This window comes from Balaenoptera acutorostrata, chromosome 14 (genome assembly GCF_949987535.1).
Source record: "Balaenoptera acutorostrata chromosome 14, mBalAcu1.1, whole genome shotgun sequence".
In the NCBI taxonomy this organism is placed as follows: domain Eukaryota; kingdom Metazoa; phylum Chordata; class Mammalia; order Artiodactyla; family Balaenopteridae; genus Balaenoptera; species Balaenoptera acutorostrata.
The window spans coordinates 3,057,767-3,078,459 of NC_080077.1; the positions used below are offsets into that span (position 1 = coordinate 3,057,767).

At 47.4% G+C, this 20,693-nt stretch overlaps 1 protein-coding gene across 3 annotated transcripts; it reads left to right on the forward strand.

Annotated features, from left to right (window-relative positions):
• The first annotated feature begins 846 nt into the window (after positions 1 to 846).
• Positions 847 to 9,152, forward strand: TBXT (T-box transcription factor T). Of its 3 annotated transcripts, none has more exons than XM_028167462.2 (8): positions 847 to 1,052; positions 1,535 to 1,799; positions 2,555 to 2,689; positions 3,528 to 3,589; positions 3,706 to 3,767; positions 5,560 to 5,736; positions 6,807 to 6,936; positions 8,879 to 9,152. In XM_028167462.2, exons 1-8 carry the CDS (start codon positions 847 to 849, stop codon positions 9,150 to 9,152), a joined length of 1,311 nt encoding a protein of 436 aa, XP_028023263.1. The 3 variants fall into 3 exon arrangements, with proteins under 3 accessions (XP_028023263.1, XP_007186137.1, XP_007186138.1); XM_007186075.2 differs by having other exon boundaries at positions 5,563 to 5,736; XM_007186076.2 differs by lacking the exon at positions 5,560 to 5,736.
• The last annotated feature ends 11,541 nt before the right edge of the window (positions 9,153 to 20,693 follow it).

Genomic DNA, 20,693 nt, shown 5'->3' on the forward strand with positions numbered 1-20,693 from the left:
AGGAGCGGAGACCAGCCCGACCCGGGCTAGGCACAGGGCGCGCCCTTAAGCGGGGCTGTGCGCGATGGTCGCTGGCGAGGGACGGACGCCGGCTCGGGCGCAGGTGAGAGCCGCGGTGCGACTCCAGGCTGGCACACCTGCGGGGTCCCGGCTGCGCTTCGAGAGAGAGAGGAGGGCCCCGCGCGCGAGAGCTGGGGAGCTTCGCGGGCAGCCGGGCAACTCCTCGGCGAGGTGCGTGCCGGGGCGAGCTCGGGAGCCCTGCCCGTCCATCCCCACCCCGTCCGTCCCCCATCCCCTCCCGGCCTTCGGGGCCAGCCCGGCCGCTTTGATGGAGGTGCAAACATTTGGAGGAGGGCGGAGGTGTAGGCGCTGGGCCGGGGCTCGCGGGGCCTGGCTCCGGATTTACAGAAAGCAGGCGCGGGAGCCCATTGTTGGCCCCCCGCCTCCGCGGCGCGCCCGGCTCAGTCTGATATGGCCGCTCGCGGCCAATGGGCAGCGGCCCCGGCACTTCAAAGGGCGCGCGGCCCAATCCGCCGCGCCCCCCTCGGCGGCTCTCGAGGCTCTATTTATGCCGAGGGGCGATTTTCTCTCCCCGGAGACCTCCTCCAGTAGCTCCTTGCGGGAGTTCAAGTGGAATAACCTTCCCCCCGCCCCTTTCCCCCGCCCCTCCCCCCGGATCTCTACCCTCGCCCTCCTCCCAGGTCTGTGCTGGCACCCGGGCGCCGTCGCGGGTCTGGGCCCGAGCGGCCCCTCTTCCTGGCAGAGCGGCCGCCTACTGGGGCGAAGGTGGCTCTCGGGTAGCAAGTCGGGGCTTCGGGGGGCGGTGGGGAGGGGGCGGGCGGGAGGATGAGCTCCCCCGGCGCCGAGGGCGCGGGGAAGAGCCTGCAGTACCGCGTGGACCACCTGCTGAGCGCCGTGGAGAGCGAGTTGCAGGCGGGCAGCGAGAAGGGCGACCCCACGGAACGCGAGCTGCGCGTGGGCCTGGAGGAGAGCGAGCTGTGGCTGCGCTTCAAGGCGCTCACCAACGAGATGATCGTGACCAAGAACGGCAGGTGGGCGCGCACCAGCCCGGCGTGTGCCACGCGCTCGGGCGGGCCGGGCAGCCGGGCTGGAGAGTTCCTTACCTTCCAACACGTTCTCCCGGTCTTCTTGCTCGTTTCCGCTCAGACTGGGGAACAGACCCTTGTGGCCCCTAATTGTCCCTCTGAGACTTCTTCGCGTTATCCTCACCCTTCTGGGCAGGAGGGACTCCCGGGGGACTCCCCCGAGCTGCGCCTCGCCCACGCTTGCCCCGCGGGCTGGACCCGGCTGCTGCAACCCTCCGCCAGGTCCTCTCCCGCCCCGCCTCTGGAGGCCGGGGGGTAGTGAGGAGGGCGCTTGTGGATCTAGGAGAGTCCGGGGAAGGGGGCAGCTCGGGCGTCCCTTTTGTAAGGTCCCAAGGGGGCTCCTCTTTGCTCCAAATGCAGATGCCCCTGCCTTCTTCGTTCTAACGGGTCAGATCCGGGGTCCTCCAGCTGCGCTCCTTCCTTTCCAGGAGGATGTTCCCGGTGCTGAAGGTGAACGTGTCTGGCCTGGACCCCAACGCCATGTACTCCTTCCTGCTGGACTTTGTGGCGGCCGACAACCACCGCTGGAAGTACGTGAACGGGGAGTGGGTGCCAGGGGGCAAGCCTGAGCCGCAGGCGCCCAGCTGCGTCTACATCCATCCCGACTCGCCCAACTTCGGGGCGCACTGGATGAAGGCGCCGGTCTCCTTCAGCAAAGTCAAGCTCACCAACAAGCTCAATGGAGGGGGCCAGGTAGGTGTGAGGGGGTGCGGGGACGGGGCGGCGGACGACGCGAGGAGGGGCCCCGAGACTCTGCACCTTGTCCCCGGGGAGCCTTGGAAGGGCGCTGCGTGCACGGATGTGACATCTGCCTTCCTCAGTTCAGCCTGCAGTGTTGTTTATAGTAAACTGACGACGGTAACACCAAGGCCTGGAGAGCGGGGAGAGGGCGCAAAGCCTCCCCTTTGAGCACTCAGGCAGATCTCAAGTTTTGGGGAACTTTTGCGTCCTAGCCCTCAACTTTCCTAAGGGTAGAGAAAATATCAGTCTTGATAGTCACCGGTCGCTTTAGAGCTGAATATGTCCACATATTTACTGCGTGGAGTCTGAACAAACTTGTAAATCTGTCCTTCTCTACAGAACGTCTTTACCTGGGGATTGTTACTGGGAGACCCGGTGTTCCCGTAAGCTGCGATCTCGCTCAGGCATTTAAAGCTGTCTGCAGCTGCCCTGGAAGCCTTAGAACTTTACCAGGTCAAAGCATTTTGTGATGGGCATTCATTGCCTTTAATGGTGTGCAGCATCTCACATTCCTCTTCCAAACTAGTCGTGAGAGCAGCACCTAATGGGAAACCTACCAACATCAACAGTAAAGACATTTTCCTGTGAGCTGCAGGATTTTCTGCATCTTGGATGTATTTTTCTCCTCCTCAGCAGGACATATGGATGTTTTGTTGTCTTAACGGTAGGACTTTGATGATCACCATTCCCGTGTTTATGTGTCTCAGATCATGTTGAACTCCTTACATAAGTATGAGCCTCGAATCCACATCGTGAGAGTTGGGGGTCCACAGCGTATGATCACCAGCCACTGCTTCCCGGAGACCCAGTTCATAGCGGTGACCGCTTATCAGAATGAAGAGGTGAGAGGGGCGCGGGCAGCCGTCGGTCTGGATGATTCTGGATGCTGGAGATTCCCGCGAATGCCAAGAGCCTGTGTGATTATTGTACTTTTAGACTGATAATTAATGCCTTTTCAAGTAATTTACTGTAACTATAAAATTGGGACAGCGGGAGAAAAGTTTTAAAATAAGTACTCATTCAAGCACTTTCCCCTTTAGTTTTCCATAAAAGCATCCAAAACTCGAAGCATCCACTAAAGGCTCAAAATGAAAAGATGAATAAAACATTTAGGTTAAAGGACTGTGAGAATTTACGAACGGGACTTCAGAGAAAGGGGGGCCTCTCCTTACTCTGGGAATCTTCCTGAAAGGGTTGGGGGCATCCTTCCAAATCTGTGGTGTGAAGCGTCAACTAGATGCAGAATACAGTTTAGTGCCTGTAAATCCATATCTAAGTCTGACCCCAAAGTACAGACGGTTTGTGATTAGCTGGTCAAGTTGTCAGTGTTGACTGCCAACTAGAACTAGCAGTCACTATTCCTAAGCAGACCCGGGTTATGTTTTGAGCCCTGTTTGTTTGGTTGATGCACACAGAATATTGTCAGCAGTAGGTTAAACTTAATGTGAATTCCACTCGGAAAATCAGCACTTAAAAGCTTTTCATAATTGTGCTCTTCTTTATAAAATATGACGATTACTCGGCTACTTCAGATCCAAATAGAAAAATGTACCTGGAAATAAATCTGATTATATTTTAATATTTAAAGGGGGGTGCTGGTGGTTCCTGATTTCTTGGTGCCAAGTTAAATCCTCTGGCGAATGAGCAACATACTAGTAAACGCAACTTCTTGTTTTTCAGATCACAGCTCTTAAAATTAAATACAATCCATTTGCAAAAGCTTTCCTTGATGCAAAGGAAAGGTGAGAGAATTCTAACTATACCTTTTGAGCAAAGAAGTGTGCAGAAAGATGAACTATTGCTGCAAATACTATGTTCTGAATGTCCTCCTTGACAATTCGCTGCACTTCTTTGGCAGAAGCGATCACAAGGACATGATGGAAGAACCTGGAGACAGCCAGCAATCTGGGCACTCCCCATGTACGGTTTGTTGCGCTCTGGCCAGATGCGCCTTGTTTCGGGGGCTAGACTGCTGGGAGCTGGAAGCTGGGGACGGAGCAGACAGGGCTTCTGGATGCGCGTGGGGAGCACGGCGCCGTTTGCTGTGCAGGGCACCTGGCCCTCAGCCCCTGCTCCATCTGGGGCTTGCGTATGTCCCCCCAGCCCACAGGGCTCCTGACAGAGAAGCCTGGGGAGAGTTTACTGGGGTTCTTTGGCTGTGCTTCAAGGCAGCTCCAACCGTGGCCTGGATGGATGGCTGACACCTTGATGTGTGTTTACACCCTGCTGTGTTGGGCAAGAGGAGAGCCCGGCTCTTATATCCACTTTGAGATGGTTTCTCTTTTTGTTAATGACTGAAAACTGAAGGACCATGTTTGGAACGATGCTTATGATCACGTGTGGTTTTCCCCTTAGCCTGCTTTGGTTCTGGGAAGGGCCCATCAGCTCATGCTGGAAACAGTGGAGCGTAGGATGGGAAGGTCTGCTTTAAGTCTAGCTTCCTTTAGGAGTTCCATGAGCCAGCGAAGTGATGCAGGTCTGCAGCAGAGTCTGTTAGGAGGAAGGGCTGTGTCTAGCCCTCCTCTCCACGCAGGGAGGGGACCCTGAGAGAGGAAAGTTAGTGTTGGCTGCTCACTTCAGGGGTCTGGAGGAACCGGCACGGCCGCCTTCTCAAACTGTGTGTATTTCTTTCTTTTTCTATTTCTTTTTCTTTCTTCCTCCCTCCCTCCCTCCCTCCCTCCCTCCCTCCCTTCCTTCCTTCCTCCCTTCCTTCCTTCTTCCTTCCCTCCTTCTTGCCATCTTATGGACTAATTTAACAAACAGCTCTCCTAAGTGGCTCATGGGCTGCCACGTCACAGAGCAGAATATGAACAACTGCTCTGGCAAGTGATGGAGCCCAAACTTTGCGGCCACATCTGGACCTTCCCCTCATTTGGATGTTGTCTGAAGAATTGTTTGTAGTTTGGGAATTGGAGCCAGAGTGGTTGTCCTCTAGTGGTTGTTTTTCTGATTTTTTTTTTAAAGTTAAAAAGGAAATGGAGAAGAAAGTGGAGTTTTAAAGGAGGGCAGGGCAATGTTGGAACAATTTTCTGATTGATGTGTAAGGCGGGGAGAGTGTGGGCCTAAAGCAGAAGAAAGGTGAGCAGAACATGGGTGCCCCTCCAGCCAGGACAGGAGCCCCTCCGTGTGACAGTGTGGGGTGGGAGGAGGGGCACGGAGGGGCTTCGCTGCACGGCTCGCCCCGTGTGTCCTGAATGCGCCTGGCTCTGAATCTGAATTCTGTCTCTTTTTACATTATATTCAAGCTCAGCAGTTAGGCCCTGAAAGCTAACCTGCCTGGGGGAACGGAACATCCCGTAAGAGGCCGGGAGGATTCCGGGGGCGTTGAGGAGGCCTCAGGGCTGGCTGAGGTCGGGGTCAGTCTCCCAGGGTTTCAGCTGTTCTGTGGGTTTCGAAACCTCGGCCAGCCTGTGGCACCTGAAGACTCCGCTGGGTCCTCGGTGTTCACGAATCCTGAGCAAAAGATCCACCACTTCCTGGCCTCTGCCCTCCTGTCTTTTACTAGTTTTTGTTTGTTTGTGTGTTTTGGGGTTTTTTTGGGGGGCCATGCCGCTCAGCTTGTGGGATCTTAGTTCCCTGACCAGGGTGAACCTGGGTCCTCGGCAGTGAGGGTGCGGAGCCCTAACCACTGGACCTCTGGGGGATTCCCCTCCTGCCCTTTACATAATGGAAATGATGCAAAAGTCAGGTACTCAGCATTCTTCTCTCACAGCAGGGGGGTGGTTGATTCCTGGAACCAGCACCCTGTGTCCACCTGCCACCCCTCACCCTCAGTTTGGAGGCCCCCTCTCTCTTCCCTCCACGCACGGCTGTGAAAGGTACCCGGCCCTGAGGAACCACCGCCCAGCCCCCTACCCCAGCCCTTACGCGCATCGGAACAATTCTCCAAGTAAGTCCTGAGCGGAAGTAGGCCCGGGCTTTGGGGGGTGGCCGGAAGACCTCTGGAAGGGGCAAGGCAGTGTGCAGGGCTCCAGAGAGCAGGCCCTTTATCGGCTCAAGAGGGACCTTCTTTTCATGTCCACGTTACTGCCGGCTCGACCACAGAGATGTCCAGTCCAGGGCGCCTTTAGGGCTGAATGTGACCGTTATTGCTCGAGCGTCCTTACTCCAGGACTAGGGGCCCATGTCTAGGCGCCCAGGTTTGGGTATTTTATGAAACCTTCGAAAGTGATGATGTCGGGCCAGCTAGGAACTCGAGCTACTAGCTTGACTGACACACGTGTGTTTCTCCAAGTGTGGTACCCGGGTCAGCAGCCCCAGTATCATCTGAAAAGCCCCCAGACTTACAGAATCAGAAGCTCTAGGGGTGGGCCCAGTCCTTGGTGGTTTAACAAGCCCCCAGGCGACCCTGCTGCAGGCTTGAGTCTTGTGATCAGCGGGCCAGACCATGAAGATCCCTGGACCTAATTCTCTCTAACACCACGGATGCCCAGACTTCATTTTGTCTGGCTCCAAAAGGAGGGAAAAAGCTAATGAACACCATAAAACAATGAAGCAATTAAAGCTGATTTGAAATGAAAGGAGCTTATTTGGGAAGGAAATAGTTGTCCAACCAGAGGCTAGAAGATCATATTTTAAATTTTGCCTGGTTTCTAAAGCCCTTTTAATTCTTAAGAAATAATCCTTTGGGGAAAAGGCAGGTTAAAATTACATTGATTTTATTTTTAAAGATAATTAATCCTCGATCATGTGATTGTAGGATTCCGTTTCTACAGGGCAGCTATTGATCTAATGATAAAGAAAAAGCCTGGGTACTGGAATATATTCAAATATATACATTTGACAATAAGTATTAGCCTTTGATGACCAATTTAGCAGGCTAGTGGACTGTTTTCTCTACTTAATATCACACACATTTTGTTTTCAGTGTTGGGTAGCTCCAGCTATTGGTAGTATTTCAATGCATTTTGTCACTCTTGGAAGATCCCATCAGTAATGACACTTTCTTACATCCCGTAGCCTATTCTGACAATTCTTCTGCATGTTTGTCCATGCTCCCATCCCACGACAATTGGTCCAGCCTTGGAATGCCTGCCCACACCAGCATGCTCCCCATGAGTCCGAATACTGGTCCTCCTACGGGCTCTAGGTAATGTATGTCTGGGGAATGACGCAAACTGTCCTGGGAACTCTGAGTGCCTATGACTTCATGCCATCTCACTCACTGGCCTCTATTCTGCCCTTCACTTATGGGTGTTGGGTTTTTGTTTATAACTTGACCATTTAGCCAGGTGTGTCCGGGGACCCCAGGTTACATGACTGCTGTGAGTTCCTGCTTCAGCCTGTTCTCTGGGAAGACCAGTTGCTCCCTCAGGCTGTATGGGAGCTGGGCTGTAATGGAAGGGAACCAGGGACCCTATCCTGGCTTGGCTATTTACTAGTTCTTGTGATGGACAAGTCTCTTGAGCCTTGTTTCTTCAAGAAAAGGGTACAAACTGGTTTTGCTTAAAAAAAAAAAAAAAAAAAAAGAAAAGGGTACTAAGTAACCCCAGCCTCAGCCTGTCTTTACAGGGTTATTGAGGTCAGTAGGTGAATTTTGCAGAAATGTTTCCAGAAACTTTTTTGACAGGCGGGTTTAAATTAAGGAAATAACTTTGTTGGATTTCTGTGGATATAGAATCAATGTTCTTAACGTATATGCTGGGTAACTTGTAAAGAATGATGACTATTTTCTTAACTTGAAAATTATATAGAGGGAGATTGGCTTAAAGAAATCAAGCCGGTCGGTAAATGTATTGCATTTCTTCATAGGATTATTATAATAGAGAACTAAAATAACAAAGCTAGAGGTCAGTCCACATTTTCTAATGAGGAAATGGGCTCAAAGATATTAAATGATTGGACAAGTTGGCTTACAGCAGACTGAGTCTGTAGACAAGGCATCTTGACCCCAAAAGCAACGCAGTTTCTGTGTACAATATATCGCTATTTGCCTAAGATCTTAATTCTTTATTTTTAGGAAACAGTTCCTTTAAAATAAGAATCTAATTGTCTACTGTTAAAAATAAAGCAAGCAATACATAATCAGCAAGCTTTTCCAGGGCTCTGAAGGCACCTAGAAAACTGCTGTAAATTGGATGATCTGTAGGTTACAAAGGCGCCCCCCCCTGAGGATGTTGGAGGATGTCAGTGCATCTTGGAGCCTTGTTTCTTTGCGTCTGTAAAATGGGGATGGTAACCTACCTCACTTAACTCAGGCCTGTTTGCACGTTCAAGTGCATCTGAAGTGCAGGGCATGGCTTGGTAAACTGTATAGCCCACGACAGCGTACGGTCTCATTATTCATTTATAAAAGGATTCTACTATAAGAGAGAGACATTTTCCTGAAACAAAATTGTAGCCTAGTGTAATGCTATTCAAGCCTGTGTTCCCAGACTGGGGTGTTTAATACCCATTTCCAATTCCTTCTTTCAGAGATGGGGAAACAGGGCCTCAGAGGTGGTCGCAGAACAAGGCTAACGTGATAAAGCTAATTAATTGGGGTTTGCTTCCGGGTCTCACTGCTGGTGCACTTCTTTCTGCCGTGGGTCAGGCTAACTAACGCTTGCTGAGATGTGGTGCCCATCCGGCAGCCCCTCGATGCTCACCCCCCACCACTCAGTGTTTGAGAAGCCTGTCGTCTCCCTCGAAGGAATCACTGCGGCGGGGGTGGGGGGACATGCTAGTTAACAGATGCTTAAGTACATCCTCTGAAACATCTGATTCAGTATATCTGAGAATTTTGGATTCTGAACATGAGCGCAAAGCTGGAGTATTTTGCTCTGCCAGGAGCTGTGTCTACGTCAGCAGCCTTCTTAGCTATTGATTTTGTCCCAATGATTTTGTTCATTGTTAATGCATGAGACAATAACTTCGATGCACGTCAGAGTGTGGTTTAATAACACAGAGGAAGTGGCCCGTTTGAAAGAAAGCTGCCATATGACCCACTGATCAGGAGTGGGATTTGGGGGGTTTGTTTTCCCCTCCTGCAGCTGATCTGCAGCCCCTTCCCAGGTCTCTGACTCGTCTGTTTCTCCGTTTTTCCATTTCAGTCAGTATCCCAGCCTGTGGTCTGTGAGCAACAGCACCATCACCCCCGGTGCCCAGACGGCAGGGATGTCCAACGGGCTGGGAGCCCAGTTCTTTCGAGGCTCTTCTGCCCACTCTGCCTCTCTCGCCCACCCAGTCTCGGCTCCCTCCTCCTCAGGATCCCCACTGTATGATGGGGCCTCCACAGCCACAGATATTGCCGACAGCCAGTACGACGCCTCGGCCCAAGCCCGCCTCCTAGCCTCATGGACACCCGTGTCACCTCCGTCCATGTGAGCCGGAGCCTGTGTCTTAAAGATGCAATGACTTTCTCGTGGCAGCAAGTCTTGATTTGATTGGTAGGCTCATGGGGCGGGGGAAGGGAATAAGGCCTATTAACCTCACTTTAAATAAGAGGAGAATACACGTTCTGTTATTTATCGAGAGCCCCACTGACACCACCTTTGTTCTTCCTCGGTGGTGGCAGTGCCGTCCTGGGTCCTCGTGTGCTGCAGGTGAATTCAAGTGTGGAAGCAATGCAGTTGGCCTAACTCGCCGTGATTCACAGTAAAAATGACTTGCTAGCATGCAGAAACTTTGTTTCTCGTACTGAACATAGGTGACTCTGGTACATCAATATGTAAACTCCACTGGTCCTACTCTAGTGAGATAAAAAGCACACTTTTAATTCTCTTCCTTGTTGCTTTCAAGTAGCCTTCAGGTCCCCTTTGTGGCAGGGGTCACAGTTGGAGCTGAGCTGTGAAAGACAGAATTAAATCATAGTTGAGGACGGCAGATTGTAGTTAAAATGGAAATGTCCAGCTCTGCCCACTAGAATGTGTTTATTTTACGCATACGTAGCTAATCTCTTGTACTGTTAAACCTACAACTGTTTATATTTTTCTTCTGACAATGTAGCCAAAGACAATCAGCAGAAAGCATTTTCTGCAAAATAAAGGCAATGTGCAAAATTTGGTTGGTCTAGTTACTATTCAAACTTCTCCTCTTTTGGAATGAGACTTTGCTGTTCCTTATAGCTGGTGGTTAAGACTGTCCTGGAGAAGCTTTTCAATCTGTTCCAGACTTTAGTATTTTACCTAATCAGTTGCAGGACTGGAAGTGAAATTTGCATATATTTATTTACTCAATGCTAATTGCCACAAAATGCAAACAATGTTAAAAGATTTTCAAGAGAGTTAAATAGTCAGCACTGAATCATGAATATGGTAATGACAGAATGTAGAACATACAGATGCCATAAAGATTAATATGGGATGTCTACCCCATTCAAGCAAAAATACATAAAATGAATTGACAAAATGTTACAGTTTATAAATGTAAGGTGTAGTCGCGACAGTCATTTAAACAATAAGGAACTTGTAAATATCTTTCCTGCAGCTAAGATTTCCCAGCAGCGAGCCAGAACCACGCTTGTGCTAGACTGGGGTAATTTCTCCATCTAGTGGCAGAATCCTTACTTTAATCCTACTGGTTCAAGCTTGATATTCTGAACCTCTGCTTTCTAAAAGAGTGTAAACTTAGAATGTAAGTGTAAAGGGCTGTATTTTTAGTGTGTCTGTGCCTGCTTTCCAAGTGGGACGTGCTTCTTGTAAACTATTTGCCACTTAAAGTTTTTCTGGGTTTTATTCCTACTAGGTTTTATTGCAACTCATGTAGAAATACCCCAGATCAGAAGATTTCTGGATATAAAAGTATTGGAAGAATATTTTTAAAAAAACCACTGCCCAAGTAGGACTGGGAAGTAAACTGGCCTCAGTGGTTTGGCCCCAGGCGTGAGGTCTACTGGAGAAGGGTGAGGGGCCTTAGGGAAGGAGGTGAGGGGTGGATGGTACATGCTGCAATCCCGGGATCCCGTAGTGCAGGTGTTTCCCAGGAAGCTTGTCTCTTCCATCACCCTGACTGCTCTCTGAAGGCTGAGACTATATTCCGAGGACCTTCCCCAGCGCCCGTCCCTTCCCAGGCCTTACAGAGCGCTAATGAGCAATGACTGACCTGTAGACGAAGAGGGGCCTGGGTCCACTGAGACTCGGATGCTGGGGCTTATTGAGGAGGTGCTCCCAGGAGCACCGCCGGGGGACGTTGCCCTGCCCCACGCTGGGGGCTGCGGGGAGACGGAGTCACACAGTCCTGACCCCAGGGACCTTCTACTTAGGGCTTTGACATGGTTGAGTTTCTAAAGGTGACCCAGAGTTCGAATTCAATGAGTTCATATTTTAATATACCAAATAGCATCTTTTCAGCTATGCAGTGGGGCAGTGGCAGCTGCATAGCACAAGGAGCCTGCAACTTGGTACAAAAGGCCTGGATATGAGTGTCCATTTGCCTCCCTTGCTGTGGGACCCCAGGAAAGTTAGTTACCTCTCCAGAAGTTCAAGTTCCTTATCTGTCAAGGTGGAGAAAGAAAAAACTGGGTGGTGTTAAAATGGATCTGTTTTATCCTGAGCACACATCAGGGCCTCAGTTTGTCCTATCGGCCAGTGGAAAAATGCTGTGAAATCTATCAAGAAGAAGAAACTTAACCTATAAGACACCAGGAATTTTCATCGACAGCATACAAAGGAAAAAGATTGTGTCACACAAGAGGAGGGAAAGAGGCCACCAGGGAAAGGAGAAGTAGAAGTTATTGGAATGACAGCATCTGAAGAGGATTTCACATTGTTGGGAGGGGCACGGCGTCTGAGCCTGGGTGACAGTAGAGACAGCAGAAGATGGCCACAAACAGATAGAGAACAGCTTACCCCCCTTTTATCCTTCCCTGCATTTTAACCTGTAATTACTGTCTACCACGGACGGACAGAAGATGTGTGTTAGCAAACATTATTCTTCTTAAAATAAAACTTGGCTTTAAAAACAAGAAAGGGGGCTTCCCTTGTGGCGCAGTGGTTAAGGATCCGCCTGCCAATGCAGGGGACACGGGTTCGATCCCTGCTCGGGGAAGATACCACATGCCACGGAGCAACTAAGCCCGTGTGCCACAACTACTGAGCCTGCGCTCTAGAGTCCGCGAGCCACAACTGAGCTGGCGAGCCACAACTACTGAAGCCCATGCTCCACAACTACTGAAGCCCATGCACTTAGAGCCCGTGCTCCGCGACAAGAGAAGCCCCCACTCACCGCAACTAGAGAAAGCCCGTGCGCAGCAACAAAGACCCAATGCAGCCAAAAATAAATAAATTTATTAAAAAAATAAAAATAAAAACAAGAAAGCACTGTAATTACAAAGACATTTATTAATGGGAATAGCAAAATCCCTTAGAAAACCAAAAATACAAGTAAAGCAAAACAAAACCTACAGCTGGACGCTTCCATGTGAGAAGGTGCAATGTCCCATAGGTGAACGCAGGGGAAGGGGGCCTGTAAGACGTCCGATCCATGGTATAAGGGCTGCAAGGAAGCGTCCACACCTGTTTTCTCTGCAGAGCGTCTTTCTCTGGTGAAAGTTTGAATGGACACATTTTCCCAGATCCTCAGTCCCATGTTTCCTCTTTCCTAAAGCTGGTCTGCTTGAGAAGGGCCTTGAGGTGGAGGGTCCCGCTTCCCAACCTTTCACTACTGCCCTTTTTCCACTTGGAAGAAGGGTTTACGGCTGACTCACCAGGATCTTCATTGACTTAGGTGTAAAAACCTCCGGACATCAAACGAAAAGACAATTGTTCAATTCTAAGGCCTCATAAAGGTTCCCAAACTTCCCTCCCCAATAGATCCCACTAAGAATCCACATGGTAGAGAATGCTCGCTTCCCGCACCCAAACACACATCACTTAGTTCCAGCCAGCCCAGAGAAAGCTCTCCGATCTGGCTCCCAGTTTTAAATTCCTGGGAGAGGATAACAGCTATCCTTTTGGGTGCTTATTATGTGCCTATCACTGTTCTAAGTACATTGCTTGTGTCACTTTGACCTCCTAAGAAACCTCTCCTCTTTTTACAGAAAAGCAGGTGGAGGTACAGAGCGGTATAGTATCTTGTCCAAGGTCATACAGCCAGCGAGTGGAGGGATAAGAGATGCTCCCGGGAAATCTGAGTGTGGAGCCCCTACTTGCTCCCCGTGTGCTTGGCCCAGCAAAGCAAGTCAGGCGCGCTCCCCCGGTCTAATCACGTGGGACCACGGAGGGTCGCGCAGGATGCACAGAGGTGCCTGCCATGGTACCAGGAGAAAGGTCTGGTGAGCTGTTAGAATCCCAAGAGGCATCTGATACCTTGGTGATGGTGTGCAGCGGAGACATGGCTTACCCTGCCTTACAAGGACCTGAGGCTGGATGCTGAGGTGGGAGCTGGGGATAGGGCACAGCGACCAAGATGCTGAGCTGTGAATGGACCGTGAAAGAGCAAGAGCTGCTCATGGGCCTGCAGAACATCCACAGCGAGTTAGTGGGTCACCCCAAACCTCCACGCGCTGCTGTTGCCAAGCACCTCCCACCCCGGCCCTCCCTCCCTCCCTTCACAAGTCTGTGTTGAATACACCTTATGTGCCAGGCCTGGGGATGGGTGTCAGAGGTGGTGAGGGAGTTTGTTACTTAACCCAAAATTGTGAAGATATTTTCTAAGTTTTCTAGAATTTTTGTGGTTCTTAGTTTTATACTTAGGTTTGCTCTGTACCATACATTTTTTTTTTCTAAGTATGGAATCAGGTAGGGGGTTACTTTTCATTTTTTTTCCATGGAGATGTCTAGTTGTTCCACTTACGGTTGTTAAAAAAAATGTTCCTTTCTACATTGGTTGACAATTAATTGGCCATACAGGTATGGGTCCATGCTTGACTTTCTATTCTGTTCCATTGATCTGTTTTCCTATCTTTATGCCAGTGTTTCACTGTCTTGCTTTTTAATTAATTAATTAATTAATTTTTGGCTGCATTGGGTCTTTGTTGCTGTGCATGGGTTTTCTCTAGTTGCAGCAAGCGGGGGCTACTCTTCGTTGTGGTGCGTGGGCTTCGTTTGTTGTAGAGCACAGGCTCTAGGCTCACGGGCTTCAGTAGTTGTGGCGCACGAGCTCTAGAGCACAGGCTCAGTAGTTGTGGGTAAGGGGTTAGTTGCTCCGTGGCATGTGGGATCTTCCCGGACCAGGGCTTGAACCCATGTCCTCTGCATTGGCAGGTGGATTCTTAACCACTGCGCCACCAGGGAAGCCTCTCACTGCCTTGCTTTATAATAATTCTTGAACTTAAGGAGTGGAAGCTCTCCAACTTTATTCTTCTTTATCACTTTATAATATATATATATATCGCTCACAAATGCTTATTATTTTTGGTTTAAACCATCAATGTATGATGTAATATTTACCCTTTCTGGTAATCTTCACCTTTTCCTTCAGATCTGGAGTTCCGTCTGGGAAATTTCTATTAGCATTTCTCATAGGATGGGTTTGCTGGAGAGGAATCCTTTCAGTTTTGGTCAGTGACTATCTTTATTTCACTTTCAATTTTGAATAATATTTTTACCAAGTATAGAATTCCAGTTTGTTTGTTTGTTTATATACTGTGGGTGTTTTTTGGTCATTCCCTTGTCTTCTGGCCTCCATTCTTTCTGGTGAGAAGCTGGACGTCATTCACATCACTATTATATATTGTGCTATACCTATATCACTTTACACTACTTTTTTCTCTGATGCTTTTAAGATATGTTATTTATCTTTTGTTTTCAGCAGTTTTACTATGATGTTCCTAGGTTTATTTTTCTTTGCATTAATCCTGCTTAGGGTTTGCTGAGGATTTTGTATCTACGAGTTAGTGTTTTTCACCAATTTTGGGAAGTTCTTAGCTATTGTCCCTTGATAGGTTTCCTCTGTTGCATTATCTCTCTCTTCTTCCTCTGGGACTCCAATTATTTGCATGTTTGATGTTGTCCCACAAATATTGTTTGCTCCTGCCTGATTTTCCTCTACTTTTTTTTCCTTTTATTCAGTTAGGATTCTTTTCATTGACCTGTCTTCGATTCACTGATTCTTTCCTTTGCAGCATCCAATCTACTATTAAACTTATCTAATGAATTCTTTATTATTAATTGTTTTGTTTCTAACATCTAGCATTCTAGAAACTGGTTTTAATTTTTAGTGTTCATGTGTCTGCTGAGTTCATGTGTTCATGTGTCTGCTGAGTTTAGCTGTCTCTTATACATGCTATCTTTTTCCACTGGATACCTTAGCATTTTTAACACAGCCATTTTAAAGTCTCTGACTCTTAAAAACTCTTTAAAACTTCTGAGTTTATTGACAACTTCCTTTTTTTAAAAACATGGGTCTCTTTTCCTTACTTTTTCATGTGTCTTGTAATTTTCCATTTTCTGCTGGATATTTTTGTAGAAAAGAATAGTAGAGACTAAAGTAAATAATATTTACCTCCAGACAGAGGCAAGATCTTATTTGATCAGGCTGAAGTGAGGGGATAAGCCAGTCTGATCTGTAATTCAGTGCAGTGTGGGTTTTGTTGCTGTTTCACTTTGATTCAGTTCACTACTGGCTTACACATTTTGATGGATGGGTCAGCAGAGCCTGGGATTTGAACACTGGCATGGTTCCAGGGGCTATCTCAGCTGTTTCACATCTGAGCTGTTGCCCTGCAACCTTGAAAGTCTCAGGACACCTAGGAAGGGATGCTTGCAGCTGTCTTGTGCACCTCTGGCCTTCTGAAAGTGATTCCCCGTCCCTGGGTGAGACCCAGCACACCTGACTGGGCTCACTCCCAGCTCTCATTCCCTGATCAGCTTTTGCTCTCAGCACCCAGTGAAGTGCTCAGTGGAGGCCTATGGAGAATGGCTGGCAGTTGGGAGCAGAGTTGACTCAAGACTCCGGCTACTCAGGATTCTATCTAGCCCATCCAGCTCACATGCAGATGTAAAAAATTTGGCTATTTCTTCTGACCCTCATCCATGGTAGATTCATCCTAGTCTTGCCATTCTGTCATGGGTGCGAGCATTCTTGGGTGTCTTCCCTTCTGTGAATGGCTTGTCACTTTCTAGACTTTAGTTCATTTGCACATCTTTGTGTCCTCAGAAATCTGAACAAATTTTGTGATTTTGTAGCTTATCTCTTTTTTCTCATTAAGTTAAAATCAATGGTCTCAGGCAACTTGTTTTTTATTCAAAACAGAAAGAAAAACTCCTCTGATGTGTTAATGTGTTATTCACCTATCAAATGCTTTCCTTTTTCTTTCCTCTGATTTTTTTTTTTTTTTGAGATTTAAATGTCTAGGTACCGAGCTGATTACTTTTTCATTGCTCATCTTTACATAAAATGAGATTTTTTTCCTGGCCATCTATTGAAAGGAAAGTGTAAGACCATGCTTTACACTAGCAGGAATTTCCCTTGTTCCCCAGATGTGTGTATGTACACGTGTGTGTGTGTGCATGTGTGTGTGTGACCATGCATGTCTCTAATGGAGACAGGTGAAAAAATGTACTGTGCTTATGATGTGGTGACACTCTTCTGTCTCTATGACACACTTATTCCTTCCAATATAACCTGTCTGTGGATGTCCTCACTTCCAATTTAACTTCTTGATTTTTAAATTCCTAATGATCATAATTTAAGTCTGAAGTTCTTGAGCACTTCTTTTTGAAACATATAATTTAGCATGTAATTAAATGTATAGTAATTTGTATTGCAGTCTGACTTCCATGGGTTACGTTAACCACGTAATCTGAGTTTCTGGGGCTTCATCAGAGTAATAACCCAGCTACTATTGACTCTCATTCTCAGGCACTGAAGTAGTGTTCTGGATTCCTCAAAATTTCCCTCTCGTAATTTTGCAAGTCCTTGGGACAGTGTTCTTTCTCCACCGAACGGTGTCTCCAGAGCTGGCTTTAGCCCGTATGGAGTCCTTGTCATATCAGAGTGAAGACCTGCTCTGGACCGATGCAGCCATGTTGGGTGGGCAGCATGGGGTGCCAGTGGGCTTTTGGCCACAACTCTCCTCTCCCTGGTGCACTCAGACAGACACATCCTGCACTATTATATACAGTACCTGCCTCACCTGGAGACTCCTGTATTTTTAAAAATCTGGGTGTGCTGCCATTTGTCAAGTATTACGTCTCTGGCTGAACACCGAAGGCTTTCACTGAAGCTGTCCTTGCCTGGGGGCCACCAGGTTTGCCTTAGAACCCTTGCAGTGCCAAAGGTGAAAGATGACTGGCATATTTGGGGAAAGCGTGCCCCTCTCACTTTTGTATTTCACTCTGTAAGAGGAGCACCAAAAATTTTTTGTTTGTCCCTTAGGGATTAATAGAATTTTTAGTGAAATGTTTTCTTTTTTTTCTAATTCGAAAAACCCTTACAACTGTCTTCTGCCTAAGGTACAGACATTGGGATGGAAAGAGACATTCACTACAGCACACAAAATGACAGTTAACACCTTGTTCCTGGGTCAAGCCCATCACACCGGGCTCTTCAGCCGTCATAGAAATCAGCTTCTACCAGATCCTTGGCTAAACAGGTGCAGGTATGTGTGCATGCGATTAGGTACAACTTAGTGCCTCAGCACTGGGCCCTTGCAGCAGTATTGCTCCAAAATCCACTGAAAGCAGGTTGCATGTAGGGGGCATACCTACATGCCTTTCACTCTTGACTCTTCCTTGCAGCCCACCAAAATTCTAAGTCCACACAGCTCAACGAATATTTTTACTTGATTTAATGTATATGGGATCTGAGGCTCTGATTAGAATTTATTTATACCCAAGAGGGGTGTGAGTTTTGCAAAAACCACATGGCCCCAAACAGTCCTGGGTAAAGTTGGACCTTCTTTTTGCATCACATAGTGAGAACCTGGCGAAGGGTAGTCCAGGATTTACGATAAAGCTTCATGGTGCTAACGGGAGCCCAGATTCTTTTCTCTGCTCCACAGTCTTTGCCACGTTGAATTTAACGCTTATGTTTTCGCCTTGTCGGGGAGCTGCTACATTTCCAGGCCTCCAGTGCGGGAGGCTGAAAAAAGCTCTACAGACAGCTTTTATAATCTCTGTGGTAACAACAAACAAGGTAAAAGAGGGCTGAGTAAGCTAAGAAAATGTGCAGATTACTGAAGCTTCTCTAGGAAATGGAGCTTCCAATATGACATGGATGTTGAAATGTTGACAAGTGATGGTGGTGGCCAAGGGAGTATCTTTCGGGTCCTTCGCGAATGATACCACCATCTATATAACCTTTTGTCCAGCTCCTTCTCAGATGGTACTACATATTGTGGCTTCATCCTCATCCTTTTTAATTGCTTTGAATTTATCCCTAATTTTCTAGAAACAAGAATTCTGCCTTATTTTCTGCTTAGTAATGTTGCTTAATAATATACTAGAAGACAGACCAAAAATGGTTTGAAAAATTACATGAAGTGTAGAACAGATTTCTTTTTTTTTTTTTTTAATTTTATTTATTTATTTATTTATTTATTTATTTATTTATTTATTTTTGGCTGTGCTGGGTCTTCGGTTCGTGCGAGGGCTTTCTCTAGTTGCGGCAAGTGGGGGCCACTCTTCATCGCGGTGCGGGGACCGCTCTTCATCGCGGTGCGCGGGCCTTTCACTATCGCGGCCCCTCCCGTTGCGGGGCACAGGCTCCAGACGCGCAGGCTCAGCAGCTGTGGCTCACGGGCCCAGCTGCTCCGCGGCATGTGGGATCCTCCCAGACCAGGGCTCGAACCCGTGTCTCCTGCATTAGCAGGCAGATTCTCAACCACTGCGCCACCAGGGAAGCCCAGAACAGATTTCTTTCATGACCTTGCTCTTCAAATCATCTCCTGCAGCCCAGATAGGGCTTCCAGAGTATTTCTGACTATATCATGTTCTTTTAGGCAACTTCCCGCAGAACGTGGACATACCATTTCTACGGCAATATTTGGACAAGCTATTTTCCTGTCAAAGACCAAGATTTTGTTAAAATCATTTTTGTTGATTCATTTTACAGAGACAAGAAAGCACTCCCCCGACACAGAGCTACGACGTGTCTCTGGTAGGAATCGGGGCTGCCCTGAGGCCAGCGCACATGGGGACAGGGGGTGCGTGGCTCTGATCTCCCACTGCAGGCTGCGCCTCCTTCCAAGTTTTGTGTGTGTGCTCTGCTCTTAGAGGCCTAGTGTGTAAATGGATGCCATTCCTCACCTATGTAGGAGAATGTTCTCATCAGGAAAAACACATAGTTCACACAGCGTAGAGGAAAATTCCTTGGGTTTGAGTGACTGATGGAAGGTGGGCTGAAAACCAGGAGGTGGTGCGCATTCCAGTTAAATGGTACATGTTTCTGAAGAAAGTGGTACATCTTCAGAGTGTCTAAAGGGCTCGTTTTTGACACAGATAACTAGCTATGGTTGAACCATGACTTATATCTGACTTTTTAAATAAAGTGTCTCATAAAAACAATTGGCATTCGTGTGACTTGTTTTTAACACATATTTTCATATTAGGGAAAATGAATACCCTGAAGAACATACCCAAAGAACAGTATTTTGTGAACTAAGAATGTTTCTGAGATGGTTTTACATTGTTATTCGATATATTGAGATGAGATTAAAGAAAGCACAAATTATTTTAGAATTAGAAATAACCTAGTTTTGTTGTTTTCAAAAGAATGCTACTATGTTGAGAGTATTCAAAAGCAAGAAAGGATTGCATTTTTAAGAATCTTGTATTAGAAACATTGTAAGCACTCATGAAATATGAATTATTTGTTTGCAATTTTTAGTTTACTGTACTACCAGAAATAAACTATTTTGTGTGTTACTTAATTCTGGGCTTCAATTTTTGGTTTTGAAAATGTGTCCACTATATCTGTGTAAGTTTTGCAAGAAACAGATTAGCATAATGGCCTTAGTCTTTTTTTTTTTTTTTAAATTTATTTATTTATTTATTTATTTTTGGCTGTGTTGGGTCTTCGTTTCTGTGCAAGGGCTTTCTCTAGTTGAGGCCAGCGGGGGCCACTCTTCATTATGGTGCACGGGCCTCTCACTATCGTGGCCTCTCTTGTTGCGGAGCACAGGCTCCAGACGCGCAGGCTCAGTAGTTGTGGCTCACGGGCCTAGTTGCTCCGCGGCATGTGGGATCTTCCCAGACCAGGGCTTGAACCTGTGTCCCCTGCATTGGCAGGTGGATTCTCAACCACTGCACCACCAGGGAAGCCCATGGCCTTAGTCTTAATGAATAGTTTCATGTATCTTGTTTCATTTCTGCATGAACACCGTTATGGAGAAGCACACTGAGTATAATAAGATAAATTCTATTTTTGAATAGTTATTCCCCTCATGTCTTCTTCCTTGGTCAGAATTAGTTCCTTTCCATAACATGGATAGTTTTTCCCTCTGTTCTTCCCTTGGTAACTTCTCACCTTCTGTTCCTTTCATAGCATCTCTTCCACAGTTTCATTTTCTGTTTCTATTACAGATATTGACCTTTCAAAAAGTCAGACAGAACCTTGAAAAAGCCTGGTCATCATAGCTCACAGACTCACTCACTCTGCAGACTCACTTACACTGTGCCAGGAATTATACCTAATAATGTGTTCTTATTTTCTCTCCACACTAACCCATTGGGGCAAGCGCCGTTCCTACATGCAGTTTATACGGCAGAGGCCTGGGACCTCAGAATACAGCACATTCCCAAATTCAGATGTGAACTACAGAAAACCAGAGGAGGACAAAGGGAAATCAGCATGTCAGCCTTATGCTGGACAGTGAAATGCCCTGCCATAGCTATCTGTCACCACAACAACTTTGATGGGGTAGGGGTTACATAACTACTTTTATAATCTTACTGCATCTTGGAGTTTTCAGACGCTTGGCCAAGCTTACTTACTTAATGGGTCGCTGAAAGTGAAACCCAGGTCTGTGCCTGTCTCTAAAGCCCG